The sequence below is a fragment of the Lissotriton vulgaris genome, chromosome 3_1, assembly GCF_964263255.1.
Source record: "Lissotriton vulgaris chromosome 3_1, aLisVul1.2, whole genome shotgun sequence".
NCBI classification, from domain to species: domain Eukaryota; kingdom Metazoa; phylum Chordata; class Amphibia; order Caudata; family Salamandridae; genus Lissotriton; species Lissotriton vulgaris.
In genome coordinates, this window is record NC_141689.1 from 1563581097 (window position 1) to 1563601537 (window position 20441).

Genomic DNA, 20441 nt, shown 5'->3' on the forward strand with positions numbered 1-20441 from the left:
CTATAACAAAATCATGGCCGGTTCTGTTTGCTGCACGCTTAACCACTTCAATTTCCTGGGGCAACTGCAAAACATTCAATAGTTCTTTCAGATCTTCCCCGTTCCAGATAGTGGATCCTGAAGATCTCATGAACCCCCTTTGTTACCATAACTGTCCAAAGTTATGGATCACACCAAAGCCATGCTGACCATTTTTAAATATAGTCACTCTTAATTTGTGCTAAAAGGCAACATGCTCTCATAAGGACAATCAATTCTGCCACTTGTGCAGAGGTAGCACCTCAAGGCCATGAAGCTTCTACCACTTCTTGAATTGTGCAGAATGCATAAGCTGTTCTCAAAGTTCCCTTATTGTTTCCTATACATGAGTCGTCCCTAAAGATATAATCTGTCTCCTTGAGATGTTCATCTGTTAGGACTGGACTTGGCGCATACGACTGTAACATCTAGGCTATCAAGTTCAGCCTCATCCATCAATTATGTTTTCAGGTAATGGTAACAAAGTAGCTGCATTCTGCATGCAAGATCTTTTCAAAACCACATTTCCAGCAGCAAGTATCTGATGTTCATACTTTGCAAGTCTTTTGTTTGTCAAGTACTGTCTTTTCGTCTGGGTGAGCAAAGTTTCAACAGAGTGACACACCATCACTGTAAGAGGATGTCCCATCACTATGCTTCTACATCTCTGAATATTGACACCAACGGCCGCAATCGCGTTAAGACAGCTGCGCAATCCTGCGGCATCAGGGTCAAGAGTAGTCAAAAAATATGCCACAGGTCTTCACAAATCTCCATGCATCTGAGTAAGCACTGAGAGGACCGAGGCACAACATAGACTTTCTCTTAGCTCTAGGATAGCTTTCAAGTAATAATCCTGTGGAAGCGGATTAAGCACATCTTCGTGCGTCAGCCTCTGTAAAGGATTTGCCACTAGGAAAAAGTTTGGTATCCACTGTCTACAGTAGCCAACCATTCACACAAACAGCCTAACTTCTGAGTTCTTGGTGGATTAATTCTTAAGATAGTTTCAACTCTTTCCTGTGACATATTTCTTGTTCTCTTCTCAATTATATATGTGGGAAGCTCAATCTCTATAGTGGACCAATATGAGGTACACTGTGTAGAGGCCAGGCAAACCAAAGGAATCACAGAGGCATACATGATACCCCAAATGCTCTATTGCGGTGGTGTGGGCGAGCAGTTGGGCATATCTGAGGGTGGTACTAAGCATTTATTACACATACAAAGGCAGTAAATGAGACACACACTAAATAACGAAATCCAACATCAATTTATAAAAATAACATACTTTTACATAAATTTAGATACCAAGATTGGGTAAGTACTTTTCGAGATAGGATTTTATTTTCAGTTGGTTGGGTGTCACGTTCACTACAATGGGAGAACAGTCCAGTTACAAAGAGGCTGCAAACAGGGACTGGGGGACCAGTCCAAGGGAACCCACATAGGAGCTCGACCCTTGAGATCCTCCGGCAAACAGGGACACCCTTGGTCTACTTCTTCTGGGCTGTGGGGCTTGGGTGCAGTACTGTTTTTTTGGCATTGGATTCCTGTGCAGTAGTCAATCAGGTTACTTGTAAAGCATGACTTCTCACCCGTAAGGGTATCTCAAGGCACTAGGGGGAGGAGTTGAGTTGAGTTGAGAGGTAATTTATAGAGCGCTACTTTGCCCAAGAGCGTCAAGGCGCTAGAGATGGAATAAAGAGCTGTGTGGTAGAAGACTGGAGGGAGGATCAGTTGTAGGTCTGCCTGAAAAGCCAGGTCTTCAGAGCCTTTCGGAAGAGGAGGTGGGAGGTAAGTTCCTTGATGTCAGCTGGAAGAGTATTCCAAATTTTTGGAGCGCAGGAGCTGAAGGCTCTGTCGCCCCATCTGGCTTTGCGGGTTTTAGGGACAAGCAAAAGATGTTTATTGGCTGACCGAAGTGCCCTGCCGGGGACATACGGAGTTACCAGGGGTTTAATGTCTTCAGAGCCAAGCCCGTGCAAGGCACGTTGGGTGAGACATAAGACCTTGAACTCTATTCTGGCCTGGACAGGAAGCCAGTGAAGGTCCTTCCTAATAGCAGTGGCTGAGGCGAGTTTCGGGGCATCAGTGACAAAACGGGCTGCTGCGTTTTGGAGCATTTGCAAACGCTGTATCTGGGATTTATTAATTCCCAGGTACAGTGAGTTACAATAGTATAGCCTTGAGGAGATTAAGGCCGTCGTAACCAGTTTACGGGCATCGGTGGAAAGATAATGTACTAATCTCCTCAAGGTTCTAAGAACACCACAGCAGGTGGAAGTCATTCTACTGACTTGTTTTTGAAAGGAGAGTTTGGTATCAAAAATGAAACCTAGGTTCCGTGCAGATTGAGAGGGCAGTGGGCAGGTTCCTAAAGAAGAAGGCCACCAATCCATTGACCAGATCTCCTCCTTGCCTCCGAAAATCAACATCTCCGTTTTTCCCCATTCAATTTAAGGGAGCTCCTCACCATCCAGTTTGCAACCGATTCCATGCAATTCCTGAAGTTTCGAGAAGTGGTTTCAACCGTTTGTGAAAGGGAGACCATAATCTGAGTGTCGTCAGCATAGGAGAGAACTTCCAGCCCAAACGATCTTACAAGCCTGGCAAGAGGTGTAACATAAATGTTATAGAGCGTGGAGCTCAGGGACGAACCCTGAGGCACCCGGCACTGCACAGGCTTGGCTGGGGAAAGGAGGGGAGAAGCTGGTCCGCCGTAGGCACTGTGGTTCAGTTGAAGAGGCAGGGTGTTCCAGGTCTTTGCTGCAAGGTAGGAGAAAGATCTTCTAGCCATCATCTTGCGGATACGAGGGATGGTAGCCAGGGCCAGTTGAGCAGAGAGAGTGGGTGCGTGAAAGGCAAAGGTGGTGTTTAAGGTACGCAGGTCCTGCGTCTTGTAGAGCTTTGTAGGTGTGCATGAGGAGCTTGAAAGTGATTCTTTTGTTGACTAGGAGCCAGTAGAGATCTCTCACATAGCTGGTGATGTGGCTGTGGCAGGGGATGTTTAGTACGAGTCTGACGGAGACGTTCTGAATGTTCTACGGTTTCTTGAGGAGTTTCTGGGTATTTCCGGCATAGTGCGTTGCAGTAATAGATTCTGCTGCTGATGAGCATGTGGGTGACTATCTTTCTGGACTCAGTGAGGATCCACTTGAAGATCCTTTGGAGCAGGTGTAGCATGTGGAAGCAGGATGATGAGACGGCGTTGATCTAGCGGTTCATGGTGAGGCAGGATTCTCTCACAGTTGGAGGGTGAAGCTCCAGGCAGCTACTGGAAGTCCAGTCTGGGCAAACCCAAGCCTGTGCTTGGCTCTTGTAAGTTTGGGGACCCCCTTCGCAAAGTCACCTCCTAGGGACTCTGGTGCGTGTGTGCATTGGTGCTTTGAGGCATCTGATGGCGGCGGTCGCAGACTCACTCTTTGTCCTTGGTTTCGGCGAAAGGGAACAAACAGAACAGCTGGGCCACTCACGAAGTGAGTTTCACTGCTCCTGAAGTCCCTTGACTTGCAGGTCGTTCTTCCTCGGAGTTGGTGTCCTAACTGGACACAACAGGCCTTGGCTGAAGCAAGGGGTCTGGTATCCCAGGTGTTGGTACTGTGCTACTCCGTCGGTCTTGGCATCCCCACACTTGAAGAGAGAACGGATCTGACCTATGGGAGCACTGCTACCTATTCCTGGACTGCTGCTGCATTGGTAGACCCCAGCAGATCGGTGTACCGGGTCTTGCTCTTTGGTGCCTGCAGCTGCAGGGGAGTTTCTTTGGCAATTAGCGAATCACTGGCAGCACTCCAGGTTTCTCGAGGTCTGCCCAGCAACAGGATGAATCGGTTGCTACGCAAGTGTCTTGTGCAGCAGGCAGAGTTGGCACCAAGTCAGTCGTGCTCCTTGGTTCTCGAGTCAGCAGTCTTCTTCCACTCCTTTTGTGTTCAACAAAAACTAAAGATCTGGTATCAGAGGAGCCCCTAGCTACTCCATTTAATGGAATTAAGGGTAGTGAGGAGTAGTAGCCAAGGGGCTACTTACCCCCGGGGTCACTGCATCCCCCGGATGATCACTCCGTATGGGGAGTGGGCATCACCCAGCCCCAGAATTCCTAATTCCACCGCACACAATATGGTGATATTTCTTAAGCTGTGTTCATGTCAGCCTTAGTCACCCTAGAGGTTTTCCCTCACAGTTCGACCATCTCATTATGGCACTTGGGGATAAAGGCTTCACCTGGATAGGTACGGACACATGAGGAATAACAGATTAGCAGGTAAATAAATAACATTGTGAGGAAGCAGCCAGGCCCCGCACAACTCCCTGTAATACGTAAACACTAGGAAACCCCCCTCCCTCTCCATCAGATCCCGACCCCATTGGCGAGAACAATTCGTCACTTGCCCCATCAGACTCGCCCTGAGAAGACTGCCCTCTCTCTGCCAGTCCCGAGGTACACATGCATCGCCAGGCAAGTAAGTCCTCCTGCAGTTTCTCATTCCTCCGAGTGAGCTGCATATGAGTTTCCTCGGCCAGGGACCACTCTCTCATATCTCTAAGCCAGGTGGGCACCTCTGGGGCCCACTGTCCCATCTAAGTAATCGCCACCCTACGCCTGGCAAGCACCAACATCAGTTGCAATAGTTTATAGGAGACTTTCATTTTCTTGGGCTTGGGGACTAATGACCGTAAACAATGCAAGGGATTAATTGCTATTTGAAGGCCTGTAGTGGTGACTATGTGATCGACCACGCCCGCCCAGAAACTCCTGATCAAAGGGCAGTCCCAGGCTAAATGCAGGAAGCCCGCCCCCCGCACTACATCTAGGGCAGCTGTCCCCACTGTCTCCAGACTAGCGCCTCAACGAGATCAGGGTTAGGTAGGTGCAGTGCAGAAAATTAACCCCTTCGACGCTGATGACGAGCTGGGCTCGTCATGGCGTAGCCTCCTCGCACGCTGATGACGAGCCCAGCTCGTCACGTAAAGTGCGTTTTCGCAAAACCCAGCGTGCGAGCGGAATTCCGCTAGCGCGCATGGTGTTAAAGTGAATCAATTTGAATCGTGCATTGCTCGATACCTTGCGCGGGAGGGACCCTATTCGCTTCCGCTGCCCCTGTTCCAGTGGAGCACCAAGATCCGCCTCCCATGTAGCCCAGGCCGGTGGCACCGGTGGGGTGGAGTCCTGTTTCATAGCCGCATATAGCAGAGAGATTAGTCTACAACCCCTGCTGCAGGAAAGAAGAATGTTTAAGGTGTTAGTCATCGGTGGTGCAGCCGGGCACTGAGGCCAGGTCACCTTTACCACATCCTGCAGTCCCCGATAGTGCAGGTATGGAATACAAATTTTACCGGTCTTCTTGGAGGAGGCAGTGATAACACATCTCTACTGAGCTGTCATTGTTCTTGACCTACTGAGAGCGAAGACTTTCACCCCTGTGGGGTCAGAAACTAGTCTGTGGCAGGCTGGACTGAACAAGTCTGCTACCACACTAGAGGCTGGTAGGTTTCAGGGGGTACCTCTAACGTACCCTCTGGGTGCATGCTTTAATAAATCCATGTGTTTATTAATACGAGGTATTTGATACCAAACACCGTATGTTTGAGTGAGGCCGTTAAGTTGCTGGGGTACATGTTTTGACCAGTGGCCAGTACATTCCTTAGGATGGCTTCCCTGCTTACTTGCAATATCTAGCAATAGAACTATACATCACAAAAGATCAGGCCCCTACAATATGTCACAAATAGTGGACTTTTTTTAACAATATTGCAGCTTGCTTGGAGTCTCCTTATGCCCATTTTTAGCTAAATAATTTAGTAAAGCGATCGTTTCTTGTTTGCAAACCTCTCGTTTATTTGATGCCACAAGTAAGTCATCACTATATTGTACGAGAACTGAATTGCCAGGCATCTGCAGAGTCTAAAGATTCTTTTTTAAGATCTGATTAAAGATTGATGGATTCTTTGTATACCCATGTGAAACTATCTCTAAACACAAATGAGAACAACAAATTACTATCCTCATGTAACGGAATAGAGAAGAAAGCCTGTCTGAGATCCACAACAGTAAACCATCCTGGAGTGCAAGGAATCTGGAAACTTGTTGCTGGATTCGGTAACACAAGACCACATAGAACAACTATGTTGTTAATCTTTCAAAGATCCTGTAGATTTCGGTATTTCCCATTGGGTTTCTGCAAACCCATAATAGGAGATTTACAAGGGTTTCCAGCAATCTCTTTAAAAATTCCAAGTCTTTTGCAGGTTTTCAATCACTGGTGTTATTCCTGTTGCTGTCTCTGGTGTTAAATTAAAAGGTGGTGTTCCTGGGGAAAATTTTGTTCGGCTTAACTCTAATTCGGACCGGTTCTAAACCTTTGATTAGTCAGATGTCTTTTCCTGAAAACTCACATACTTCTGTGTGTAGTATATCTCTCAAATCGGGAGGTAAATCTTCTACTGTTCTCACTGGATACAATCCTACAGCTGGCCATGTCGGGTCATTTTAAATTAAATATCTTCATCATGCATGCGGAATTCAACACCATCTGGTGTGCAGTAAATAGTGCAATTTATCTTGCACAAAAGATCCCTTCCTAACTGATTTACAGGACTATAGAATTGGGCTGCTGAGTTATTAAACATAAAACCGAACATTTGCTGAAATTTTATGATTAAAGCCCTGGATTAAAGTTATTGGTGCATGTTTTTCAGCTGCACAAAGAGGATAGTGCTACCCGCGGCTCATGTTTGGTCTTGCTATTATTAGTATCTTAATTGGTTATTACAGAATCATTCAAACCAGCCAGCGTTTCACTCCAATTTTATTTATTTTTTGTCGGAGGAAGTATTGCATGTATAGCTACGCACGTTCAAAAGAAAGGGTCTTAAATGCACTGAGCTGCATTAACATACTATGGAGCTACTGGAGTTCGCTTACAAATCTGTTGCTGTGCTCCGCGCAGGATAATAAGGCAGCTGCTGCGGTTCTCAGAAGGGGCAGTAGATCAATAGTGCTTGCGTCACCTGCATTACAGCTGTCAGGGGTTCCGTCCTGATTATCTGCGCCCATGTCTTGCAGGATATACAATGCGGGGCCAGCCTGGAAATGGCAGGTGGCGTGGTTCCTGCTTGTTCCGGAGTTCAGGAAGAACTTTGTTTTTCTGCCCGCCCCACTCCAGCTAAGCTGTGTTTCAACCAATCTGAGCTGCTGGTTTGGATGAGGGCGGGCAAGCACTCCTAAAAGGCCTACAAAGAGAAGGAAAGGATAATAAATAGATGCCAGAGCTCAGTGTGAGGCCCTAATTATTAAATGCCGGCCTGAGCTACTCCTAGGGGTCCGGCGAGCTACAGGTAGCTCGTGATCAACCGGTTGGAGACAACTGAGCTAAACTGTTCTCTGTTGCAGTCACAACCTTACCAATTCAAGTCCGGCTTTTTGCAGCTTCTTCCTTGACAGTGTTCTACAAAACTTTAACTTTTTTTTTTTTTTTGGAAAACCTTTATTGACATTTCAACCAAATACAAGTATGGGCCTACAACCCCCGGGGCTGGCCGCTAAGCAGTTAGATTAGCAGAGAGCAAATTTTAAATCACATGCAGCACCTCGGGGAGCAGAATCACCATACTAGCGTACTCTTGGTCACTGAATAGCACAATTAGAAAAACAGGATATAAAAGGTTTTCATTTTATAGTATAAGATGGAAGGATCAAGTGCCGAACTATTTCCCAGCAACGAAAAATGGCAGGCAGAATAGTAAACGTGTCAACAGTAAACAGTAATCGGTCAAATCAATGGCGCTGAAACAGGCGGTTCAGGATATGAAGGAATGTTACGGTCAATTCGCGCCTGCTAGTCACCTGCCCTAAGACCCAGAGAACACCACGAAAATTGAGGCACAGATGAAAAAGCAGTGATTGATACCAAAGAAAACCCACTGCACTGACCCAGAAAAAGAAAAAGACAAAGAAAGATCAGAGAAGAGAACATAGGCCATAGAAACAAAATAAAAACGAAAAATCCCCTCCCCCAACCCATCACCCTGCACCCCTGCAGATGACTACGGCCCCCACCCCCCCAGCAGTGTGCCTGTCGCCCGAGAACCAAACCCGAAATATGGAAGAACAGAGAAAAAGGAAAAAGAAAGGAAACCCCACCCAACGGGGAAGTGGAGGAGGGCGATAGTGTGTGCGCTCCCGGTCTCTCCCCTCCCCCCCCCCCCCCCCCCCCCGGCCCTAACAAAGGGGGCCCCCCTAAGCCAGCACGAATAAAGTTGTCCACCATAAAAAAAATACCCCGGGGGGAACCACAAACCCCCCGCCCCGGGCCCCGTCTATCAAAGTTGCAGAGTCCCTCGGATAAGTAAAGCCCCATCCCCGGAAAGTCGAAAGTCACACAGTAGCAGCTGAAGCTTGGGCCAGCAAATGGGAGAGGAATAGCCGATCCCAACGCACACGGCTTGCACAAACGATGTCCCTCCCCGTCTCCGAAACCAAGCATCGTTACATCCGCCATGTTGGGAGACCGATTGGGGAGGGGGTGCGACTCGTTCCGATCCAAATTATAGTGTGGGCCAACAGTGTCCAGGATGGGGGAAGCAGTGAAATGTACTGATAACTGTAGGACCGATGTTTCCGAAAACGTAAGAGGGTCACCAATCTCAGCACACACGATGAGTTCCATTTCTTCGGGGGCAGGCACAGCTTCCAGCACCAGGTCCAAACGTGCCACTAGGGCGCCCCACAGGAGGCACGTCGGCTGCCGGGTCTCAAAATTCAAGTCAGGGCTTGCTCCCGGTCCTATGATCCCATCTGCTGCCGACAGCAAACGATTGACTTGGGCCCGCATCGTCGCGCGAAGCGCCGCCAGTTCCGCCATTACCATCCGCAAGGAAGGGCCCCATTGAGTCCGTTCCACCAAGTTCCATACTTCCGCAGGCATAACGATCTCCACGGAGAGGTGCCCTCTCCGGGACAGAACACGCCGGAGCAGAATCAAGCCGTGAGGGACGGGCCAGCAGCACGCAGCAACGCGCGGCGGGACCCCCACCCCGGGGCACCAGCAGTGCTAGTGCCGGGCCTCCGGGCCGGGGCCCCCTGCGACGCTGCACCGCGCGCCACCCGTCACCTCACCTCAGGTAGAGCACCAGGCAGCAGATGGTTGCAAAATAGTCCAGAGAAATTTTCAAAAGTTCCAAGGACCGGACCCAACCACTCTCCTCAGTATGTTGTTGTTCACTTTAGTGTGGCTCACTGGTTAGAGGTGGCAGACCCGAGAGCAGAGGACGGCCCGGGACCAGGGTTCGATTCCCGGCGCGGCAGGTTTCTGGACCAGGGTCAGCGGACTCGATAATTCTCTCGCCTCGGTGCCCACTCTGATCAGCGATCACACTCTGCAACTCTGGGCATTAGCTTGCCTCATCTTCACTAACGGCCCCACCAGACCGCCGGGGATGCCTGGTCTCACCCTGGAGATACCCATTAAGGGACCATCTCTCAGGGAAGCCAGGAAGGGTTTCGCAGCGGTCGAAGCGCCTTGGGACCCTACGGGTAAGTAGTGCGCTATATAAATGCCTATACATACATACATTTACATTTACTTTGGACCCGGGTAGACCAGCAATCGAGACCCCGGCTTCCAGTCTGGGTTAGGCCTCAAAACATTTTCGATGTTACTTCACCCCAGAACATCAGAAAATTCCGTGGTCACACCATCGGGGTGCTGACTAGTTCACCCACACGAATCCGGGGCAGGAGATCAGGATATTCAACAGGATAAGCTAGCGTAGGACGTAGGTCAGCGGAGCCGGGAGACTATGCGGCCATCTTGGTTGGTGTCGTAGCTCCTCAACTTTAACATTTTAGATGAAAACAACGTTAGTAGACAGGAGTGAATTGATCATTTAGTTTTGAGCCAGGGACAGAAAACGTTTACAGAATTTTCTTCAATTTCTGTCAATCAAGTGATATCCCAAATACAAGCTACTAAGTCAGGCTCTGTCCCCCTGCTGTAATCAAACTAGCTGTGGATATTGTGGCTGCATATCTCACAAGCATCTTGAATTCTGTTTGAATGGAGTATTTTCCTACACAATGGAAGGAAGCCTCGCATAAAAAAAGCCTAACATGAGTTTGCACAGCACTTCAAACCTTATCCTCTCTGGTGATCTAAACCAACAAATCTTAGGCACATCATCAAATGATGACATACAGGTCCAGTCCTTTTATTGGAACGCAGCTCAAACCAAAAGCAACCACGGAATAATAGCTGTATTTCTATGCTCGAAAGCGAGCAGCCACATTTCTATGCTTCCTCTTGTTGTAGAAATAGCCTCCAAATATTTTAACTGTATTTATTGTATTCCAATTTTAGTCTTGGAATACTTGAGGAAAAACTATTGCCAAATACTATGACTCGCTAGAGTAGCATTTGGATATTTGAGGTATTTTTTGGCCCCACCTTCCCTTATGAGAGGAAGCATAGAAATGTGGCTTTCATCAATCACTGTGCTTCTCTCCTTTTCATGGAAAATCTAAAAATACTGTGAAGCATATAAAAATGCTCTCTGTCGATTAGGAGCACCACCCCTCTATTCATGCTCTCTAAACATTTCTATCTTTATACACAGTCCTAAGAAGTGCCCAGATTCCATGAGCTTCGCATGCTATAAGTGAGGTTGATCTTTGCGTCTCAATCCCTTACGAGGTAGGAATGTATTACAAATAAATAAATTAATAAAATGTCACGGTGGCTGATCCAGTTACATCACCTCTCACTCTTCCAGTCAGGAGCAGCTACCTGGTTTCCCAGATACCTGAAAGCTTCCTATCTCCTAGACGCCCTTCATAAAAAGAATGCAAAGATGAGGTCACTTTCTACTGAAATCTGATCAGTCCAGAAATGGCCAATGTCCTATTCCCTGTCCCTACACCTTCAGCATCTAGCACTTGCTATTGATACATTGTGTGCCTCTCACGGCACCCAGCGCTGCTCATTCTCACACTTACACCCAGACCACAGAAACATGCTAACCACACTTGTGCATCACACAGTGACTGCTACAAACTCATCAATATCCGTTTAATAAATATTTGCTCACAAGCAGCAAAGCGCACCCTGTACCGCACAACTTCAACCTCATTGGCCGCCTGAGAACAAATAAAACAAGAGACACCCTCAACCTCATGAGCATGGCCACCACGTGCGCAACAGCATGGCATAGCCTAAAAATATAGAAAGTAATGTATTTTGGTGCCTCCCTTTATGCCCAGGGAAAATCGCAGTTGGAACGTTCTATTCGTTCTTCTCGTTGCATGTGTGCAAAACCTACCCTTCTTGGAGACATTAAATAGAAGAGTGTTCTATAGTAGAAGATGAGAAACACTGCATAGTTGTTTGAGACAAACACTTATTTCATGTGGTCATCAGATGGCCAATTACTAAGCTGACTTTGTACCCTTCACGTTTGCTGTGAGGTAGCTCAGCGATTTGATTGCCCTTTCTTATAATTCTTATTTTTCGTACTATTGCGACTTCATCTAGTAGCCAGTCGCCTGCCTGGATTTGTAAATGTATCACTACTGTTCAGGTATTCTAACACTAAGAACCTTCAATGAATCTATCTTCGCCCCCATCACCCTGTGAATTCTAAGTCTAGGATCCCAAAATTCCAGTGGGATTCGGATTAAACTGAATAGCTTTCAGCCAACTAAAGGCATGAAAGCACTATTGCGCAAAACAACATTTTTACATCTAGGCTTATTTTTGAATAATACAATTTTGTGATAGTTGTGCACTAAATGTAGAACAATGTTCTGTCTAGCACTGGCACTTGTTTCCGTATGATGTGCCTGTTGAGGAAAGCCCTTTATTTCCTTCCACCCTCTTTTGGCAAGGAAAACCTTGGTTCAGGCACTTATTATCAGAAGGCTGGATTATGGCAACGCATTACTAGCCTCTGCAAATGAGACTTTGTTGTCCAAATTACAAGTCGTTCAAAACACACCGGCCACTCTCATTTACAACCTTCCATCTGGTTTCCCCTCCATAACTTTTCTGAGACACTTACATTGGTTGCCTGTTAGGAAATAATCTTTAAAATCTGTCTATCATAAATCATTAATAGGGAAGGCCACAGCTATACAAAGCTGAGGCTCCACATTATTGCCCAGTCGTACTTCTGAGATCCAGTGTTAAAGCTTTGCTAACTGTCCCACGTGTCAGAAGGTCATTGAGATGGTGGCAGGTTTTCTCGTATTTGGCCCCCTTTTATTGGAATAAGTTACCTCATTGCAACCTTCATATGCACAGACCATCTAGAGTTCAGGAAACTGCTAAAGACAGTGTTGTACTAACTCAGTGTTTCTTTCTATGCCTGCAATCTGTCATAGAGTCGAGACACCCCTTCCAGGTGATTCGTGCACTATATCAAATTAGGATAGCACTGACGTGTGTATGCAGGTGTGTAACATACTCTTTGTATAGAGAGCATGTAAAGGAACCAGGACTCACGAGAGACAGTCTGTAGTATCATGTTTCCCATCCTCTCTCAATAATGAGAATATGTACTGTATTATTATCTGCATTTATGATTTGTCGTGTGGTATTGCATGGGTATTTGTTTAAAAAATAATTATATTTAACCAAACGAGATGCAGGGTGCTCTGTAAGGCAGTAATGTTTTCACATGTTTTTCTCATACCGGTTTGACTATACTGTGATACTACCTTGGAATTTGAAATAAGTTGTCAACTCATAAATATGTGAATGACTTAAGTAGACTTTTTGGTGACTGAGACGATGAGAATGTAAAATAGTTTACATGGAATGTTGATATTTCCATGACGTCGGACCTGCAAAATAATATAGTAGTGGAAAGTGTGTTGATGTTTAGTCTGCTTTTACAACACTTTATAGTGGTTTATGCATCCATTGTTATGGATGTTTTAGAACATTTATAGAAAAAGATCTACTTTTTTAATTGGAAATGTGACTAAGGCTACAGTTAACAAATAAAATTACTCCTTTATGAAAACTGGATCAAAGCAAGAGTGTTTATGCAGTCTGCGTTAAAGGTTTGGCAACTAGAACAAACTATCTTGTGGGTGAGCAACAGTGAATGTGCAAAATTACCAGGTTGTTAGTCGATGTAGACAAAGTTGAATGGAGTTGTGATGTGACGTGGCAGAGACGGGGTTTTAAGAGCCCTTGCATGACTTTTGGCTCGCAAAAATTTTAATCGTGATCTGAATCATCCATGCTTTCTTTATTTGCTCAGGTAAGCAGCCTTTTCCAAGTCAGCACACCAGTTTGAAGATGCATGTCAAGTCCATCATCATTGATGGATTCAAGTCATATGCACAGAGAACGGAGATCAACGGCTTTGACCCTCTCTTCAATGCCATCACTGGCCTGAATGGAAGCGGCAAGTCAAACATCCTTGACTCCATCTGTTTCCTTCTGGGTATCTCCAACTTGACCCAGGTACGTGAAATCTTTCAACAGCAGTTTGGTTAAAGAAGTGGCGTCCTGCATTTGTGATGACATTTCTGAGTGTTTTTTTTTATAATAGAAATAATAGTGAGAGGCACATAAGCTTCAATATGCCAGCATCTAATAACAGCATACATTTGTTTGCTGTTTCTCCAGAATTATTCAAGAAACCTATGCTAAAACATGACTCCAATGAACAGACATGACTAGGCAAATTAGTTTTTAATTGACTTTGGCCATTTATGTCTTCTGCTTAAGTAAAACACAGTTTTTGTATGATAAGCATACGTAATGGTGGTGACATTTGTATTAATCTGACGTTTACATTTTCATTATATGATAGATTAGTTATATTTTCTCAGTTAATCAAGTGAGTTGCTTATTGGTGTTTAAGAGGTATTTTGCTTTGTCCAGATTGGTCTGTCAACTGTTTTCAGACTTATCTGGATCAGTTTGTATGTTATTTTTTTAAGAATACGTTTCCCCCTGGACCTCTAGTGAGGTATTATTCAATCTGTCATGTACGGTGACTGGTTTGAAAACACCACGTTCTGTGACTCTCCCATAAATATGGAGTTTTTCCCACTGCGTTCTCATCCTGGCAACACACTTCTACTTGTACAATGTTGAGGCATAGACTTTGGAAACTATGGCGACAGCAGGAAAATAAACTTTTTAACCATTTTCTGCCATGTTGTGAACCATCAGTTTGATAAATGTAATAAACCTGGGCCAGGGAGAACCCAAGTTTCTCTCAGTCCTCCCTCAACATGTTTGCGCAGGCCAGTACATCAAAGCTTAAGTCTGGCACTAATACATCATCACTCCTGACTGAAAATCAAAACGCATAGGCGCAGTGTGGAAGAAGGTCTCCTCTGGGAGTCAGTCATAACACTTATCCAAAGCCACCTGCCCTCACTAAGTTCTTGTGCACTGTGGAAGACTGCCCAATTAGCTTTGAACAGCCTGCTTGGACACATTTGTGGGCCTTTTCCTTAATACATCGAAGATGGGTTAAATGCAGCCGAGCAGGCTTTGGAAGCTAGCTTAGACGTGGTTGTCTTTGTGGTCAGGTCCATAGGTACAGATGTCATTTTTAGATGGCACAATTCTGTGTATTTGATCGAATTCTCTAGTGCGCATATGCCGTTTGGTGGCACAGCTATATGGTGATAAAGGGGACTCTGTGATGGAGAAGTTTTTTAGCAGAGCGGTTCTTCAGCATGCTTACTGAATCTCTTTAGAACGCACCAATTTCATCAGCAACTTCTGGGGGCTTTCACAGGGCCACTGCTTTTACCAGAGTCAGTCCTCTCAGCCACGGGAGCAGCCACAGCAATCTATTTTGCTACTTCAGGGGTTGGAGCAGAGGCAAGTTGTCCTCCTTCCTCTACAGGACCACTTTAATTTGCTCTATCGATCATCCCTATCCAGTGGGAGGATGCAGATCTGATTTTGTTATTAGCTGGAGGACCATTACTCAGACCCCCTTGATTTTGTGGCTTTTGGTGGCATATTTTGCAGCCAAAAAAGCAAAATCTGTGGCCCAAAACCTAAATTTGCTGTATTTTTTGCAGTGGTCAAAAATATGTGCCCGCCACAAAAATACTGAAGGCCTGTGCTATGTCACTGCTGGAGAGGTGCTATGTCAGTCTGTAACGTTGCAGAGTCTGCAGCAGCACAGCACCTGGAACCAGAGGGTGTCTGATGCCAAAGAGAGTAGATTACAATATGAAACCTGCTATTTTTGGCAACAGACAACTTGTGCGTGCAGGGCTATAGGGGCCTGCAGAGTCCACAGCGTGCACACAAATGTGTGAGGTGGGCTGCTGCTAATCGCACAGGAGGGTGCGATTAGCATTTCAAAGGCAGGCGGCAGAGGAATTGAATACCTTGGCTGCCTGCTGACCTGTTGTTCACCTTCCCTTTACTAGCTCATTGGCAGCACAGAGCCAGTAAATATTTTGCGGGCTCTTTTGTAAAAATGTTGGGATTTTTACAAAAGTGCTGATTTTGCAATTTTTGCGCAAATTGTGAAATCTTAAGTGGGGGCATGTTCTGATTACATCAGGCCTCTTGGTCCTCACATTCCAAGACAGGGTTCTGCACATTCCTCAAGTTGGTTTGACAGTGTCACTCAGTGGTACTTTCCAGGGCGGTGTAGACCCTCCTGAGCAAAGGAGACCCTCCATTTATCTCTTAGGCAGAAATATATTAAGGATGTTATTCCTGCTAGATTTTGGTACCCAGGATGTTGGGAGCCTTTTACCTGTTCTGGACATATTTGTGTTCGACTCTTTCAATTGACATTGACTTGGTGTGACAAGAAGTTCAAAATTCTATCTCTGGTCCTGCTGGCCATGGAGTTTGAGGATCGATTGGTGTATCTGGACTTGCAGGGTGCATATATTTATCTTCTGGTCCTCCCGTCCCAAAGGTTGTGTCTGTGATATCTGGAGTGTTCCACGCACTGACTTTGAGGTGCTCCGCTTTCGACTTATATTGTCCTCTTAGGCCTTCACAGAAGGTGTGCCCATGTTTGCGTCTCATTTAAGCAGGTCGGGGATAGCTCAACACCTGCAATTCATCCATTAGCTGTTGAGGGTATGCTTGCTACTTCTGGGGTCAGACCACTTTAAGGGTGCAATTTCTCTGTTCCAACTTGTGGTTTTCAATCACCTGCAGACTGTTCTGCGTCTCTTTTCATTAGGGCAGTTCAGGATGACATTGCTATGGATGTCTTTCCTCCTGTGCAACAAGCGCTTGACACTTAAGTGGTGCCTCAGCTATCAGTTGGCACAGCACTAAGGGATGACATCTGTCCATAAGAGTCCATCGAACTGCAAACCAGGCTGAGCTGAAACCACCTAACCTGTTGGCAACTGTACTGTCCTCCACCGACATTAGCCATGTTTGAGATCCATTCTGATTCACTTGTTTGTGGGGGGCCACCTGGACAAAATGGATATGAGACCTTTGGTACACACCAGAGCAAAGGTGCCTCATCAATATGCTTTAATTACAGAGATTTGATTGGCCCTCAAGGCATAATGTGTTTGGTTCAGGGAAGAAAGTCACATTCTCACTAACAACACTATCTCTATGTGGTATGCCAACAAACTGGCAACATGGGTTCTTGTCCTCTGTGTCGGGAGGTGCTGGGCTGCTACTCATAACGTTTTGCTGTTGGTACGTTATCTGGATTGCTTTCAGAATTTAAGGCTGGATGAGGTGAGCAGGCGTTACATAGTCGATACAAGTAATTGCTCCATCCTGCAATTGGTAGATTTGTTGGCTACATTGGTGAATGCATTGTCAGTTCTGCATCCTGCAGTTTCCTCTATGAGTAGTCCTAAAATCTTTGTTCTCCTTGAGGTGGTGTTTTGGTGTACATTATGCTTTCTGCCCCTTTCCTCTGATTCCTGGTGTTTGAGGAAAGCGAGGCAGACCTTTTGCAGGTGATCTGGGCTTTGCAAGAATTATCTGGTACTGTGAACTACTGCCCCTCAGTGTCTTGTCTTCCTCTTCTGCTCTGGAAGGACCTTTGTTCGCAGTAAGTTGACAAAGTTCCTCACCTGAATCTTCACACCCTACACCTTCATGCATGGTGATTTAGTTGGGCAATTTTGAAGCACTTTAGATCTTCCTCAGAGTTTATATATGTCCTACGTCTTGGTCTTTGTCTCTTGGCCACATCTGTCTATTCTTGTTGTTTGTTGTGCTTTGTAATTTGGTGTGCCAAATAGAAGGATGAAGGCTGAAAGCTTCCTTTTATTGTCGTCGATTTTTGCTCTGAACCCATGTTAATGCAGAAAGTCAATGATCTTCTTCGCCAACTCCCCTCGAAACGTGGTGTCTAACAATGAATATGGGTAAAATCGCAACAAAAACATAGGAGCCCGCGGTGTGTGCTCCAGCTCTAAAGGGACCAGCGAGTGATCCGAATATGTACATGAACGCTGTTCTCGGCGTTGCACGAGAGAAGCCAAGGCACACAACAGCAGCCAATAATGAGAGTATGGACATCATACACTGATCAATAATGCGTGTCCCCCCCTCTAATGTAAGATCTGTGTCACCAGATCTCCATCAAGCCCTCCCATGCAGCTATTTCCGCGAGGACATGTGCCGCCGCGGAAGGAAGCAGAGGAGGTCCCCTAGATTGGTCTTGTTCGAGGCACTGGATGCAATTAAAGTTGATACCCATATATGCAGTAGTTCTCCCCCATGGTATCAGTCGGTCATTCAAAGCATAATAAAACTGGGGCTCATGATAATTTGGGCGATAAACCTCAAACAGGAGGACTGCTAAATTGTCTTTATAACAGCATGTCACAACATACCTCCCTCCAGAGTCCACACACACCGCCTGCAATTTGATACCTCACCCCTGGCACACCCATTTCAAAACACCTCTGGGATGCGTAGTAAAACCTGCCACCACACTGGCCCTGCATCCTTCTGTGTGTCAAGACTGCTGACATGGCCCACATCCCTGTGTGCGTTATGCCTGCAGCCCCCTTCTTGTGGCCTAGGTGAGCCTTTTCTCTAGCCAGGTGCACTAGACCACAGGTGACGGTACAGTTTTCTGAGCACTGTACTCCTACAGTGCCGAAGTCCATTCTTAGACATTGTAAGTGTAGTAAAGCCATAAAGAGTATATGGTCTGGTAGTTTATCATTACAAACTCTACAGCTCCATAATGGCTTTACTGAAACCTGGGAAGTTTGGTAGCAAACCTCTCAGCCCATTACACCCACACTGATCCATTGTGGGTTTTAGTGTAAAATGCACTCCGAGTGCATCTTAGAAATGCCCCCTGAAAAACGACCAGCCCTGGTGTGGTTTCTGAATAGTTACCCTCCATTTGCCACCACCAGACAGGTTTCTGGACCCCTGGGTAGAGGGTCTTCGCTCTCTGGGTCCAGAAACAAAGCCCATCTTGGGCAAAGATGTCCTGTCTTCTCCCTAGGATGGGCTGGGTCCACGAAGGGGAAGTTTCAAAGGCCTGCTGCCTTTGCGAGCTGACCCTGCCCCCACTCATTCTGACCCCCACTTAGAGAGGGAGAATTGGTGGGAAAATCAAGTTAGGAAGAGAGGTGTGCACACCTTTGCAACCCCACCCCTCAGGTGCGGGAGGTGAGTTGAAGCACATATGTCAATCCCCTCCATCTTGAAGATGAGGGGACCCAGCCAACCAGAGAGAGGCTCATGCCGCCCTCCCACTTGGGAGGGTGGCATGAGCTTTGGGGTATACTCACCCAGAGGAAGGGACCCCTTGGTCCCAACTTGCACACCCCTCTAACACCCCTAAATTTAGCATTTAGGGGGACCCTGAACCTTGCCTCCTCAGGAAAACAACTACTTTAGTCCCAGCCCTACCGGCCTGTCCTGAAATCGACCTGCAACCAGCGAAACCCCGATGTGTCCAGCAGCCATCCAGAAGCTGTAGGACCTGCCCTGCCTATCTCAAAAAGACTCTGACTCCTGTGAGCACTGGATTTGCTCAACCAAAGACCCCAACATAAACCCCGGATCCAGCTGGATTCGCGGTTCTGCACCAGACACCCATGGCTCGAGTTCGAGTGGCCCAACCGCATGATCTTCCCAGTGATCCTGACCTGGGATCCTGTGATCCCCGACCTCCCTCTATCTTCTACCCGACGCTTGCATCCTCAAGCTTAGTGGTCCTCCCGACCATGGCCGGAGCTAGTAAGAAAACCCGATGCCTAAAGGCACTCCTGCACCCGACGCCCCACGGCCTTGGGTGGCCCAACCGACAGTGTGCAGGCATCCCCTAAGAAACTTACATCTGTTGCCTGTGGTCGCCTTCAGGCAACCTCCTTGCTAGAGTCTGCAGCATTTCCCAATTGAAATCAACAGTGCTCCAGATGTCTCCTTGACACCTTGCATCCGGCTGCACTGTGCCACTGTTTGTGCAGCTCCTGTGCTGATTGTTGGCCTGAGCAGTGCTGATCTTACCCCCAGGAGTTTGCTCCCACAACCGATTGGCCTGCTCGTGAGCAGCCTCTAACCGACGGCCCCCTAGCCCTATTGGCTTACATTGGGCCCTCCGCACTCTGTACCTGGCTGCCCTAGTGCCGCAGGTGGTGCAAATCGAGTGCCTCCTTGAATCTTGGGTTACCTTGGTTCTTAACCGAGACCCCCAGCATTGTAAGTTATTTGCTTATCTGCAGACCAATAACATTCTTTTTCTTCATATGAACCCATGTTATGGTTTTTCATTTGGAAAGTTCTAAGTGGCGACCTGTTTTTCCGTATGAAACAAAAACTGGGCTTTGAACAGTAAATTGTCTTACCATTGTATTGTAGGACCCACAGAGTAATATGTACACATATCACCCTAAGTAAAAGTCATCCATCGTCTTTTCAAATTATTCTGAACTGTATTGAAAGGAAATACAAACTTGTAACAAAACCAGTTTAATCTACAATTGCATTTCTGTGTATAGTTTTGCATTTGAAAGTATATTTTACCTACCTGTGCCGAGTTCTGCTTGTCTAGATTAGAACTAAAACATAAGTGCACCTTTTTTATCCTTGCCTAAGTGGTATGGATTCTGTCTGAGTGTGTGCAGTCATTTCTTGCCTGAGTGAATACAATAATTGCCTAACACACCCTCTGATCAGTCTAACTGCTCGACCACACTACCACAAATAGAGCTGTTAGTGATTATCTAATTTAGCCTCTGCTATACCTCTGGGGATGCAATGGACTCTGTGCAGACTATACCTTACTTTGCCTTACCGTTACAGAGCCAGCTTCCTACAAACACTCCGTTCCCTGGCATCAGATGGGTTTCCTGCAATATTGCAACATCCATCTTGTGGCTCTGTAGATAAGCTACCACCTTACGTATATTTCTGCAATCGTTCAGTTCCCTGACATTCCACATAATGAACTGTAGCAGCGAGAGGCCCGGA

General features: G+C 46.4%; 1 protein-coding gene across 1 annotated transcript in view; it reads left to right on the forward strand.

Moving 5' to 3' along the window:
* The window catches only part of SMC2 (structural maintenance of chromosomes 2), a 380518-nt gene that overhangs the window by 20990 nt on the left and 339087 nt on the right, over window positions 1-20441 (forward strand). Inside the window, exon 2 of the mRNA XM_086962048.1 lies at window positions 13282-13487. Coding sequence (XP_086818174.1) covers window positions 13320-13487 — 168 coding nt within the window. The 5' untranslated portion in view covers window positions 13282-13319. The remainder of the gene's footprint in view (window positions 1-13281; window positions 13488-20441) is intronic.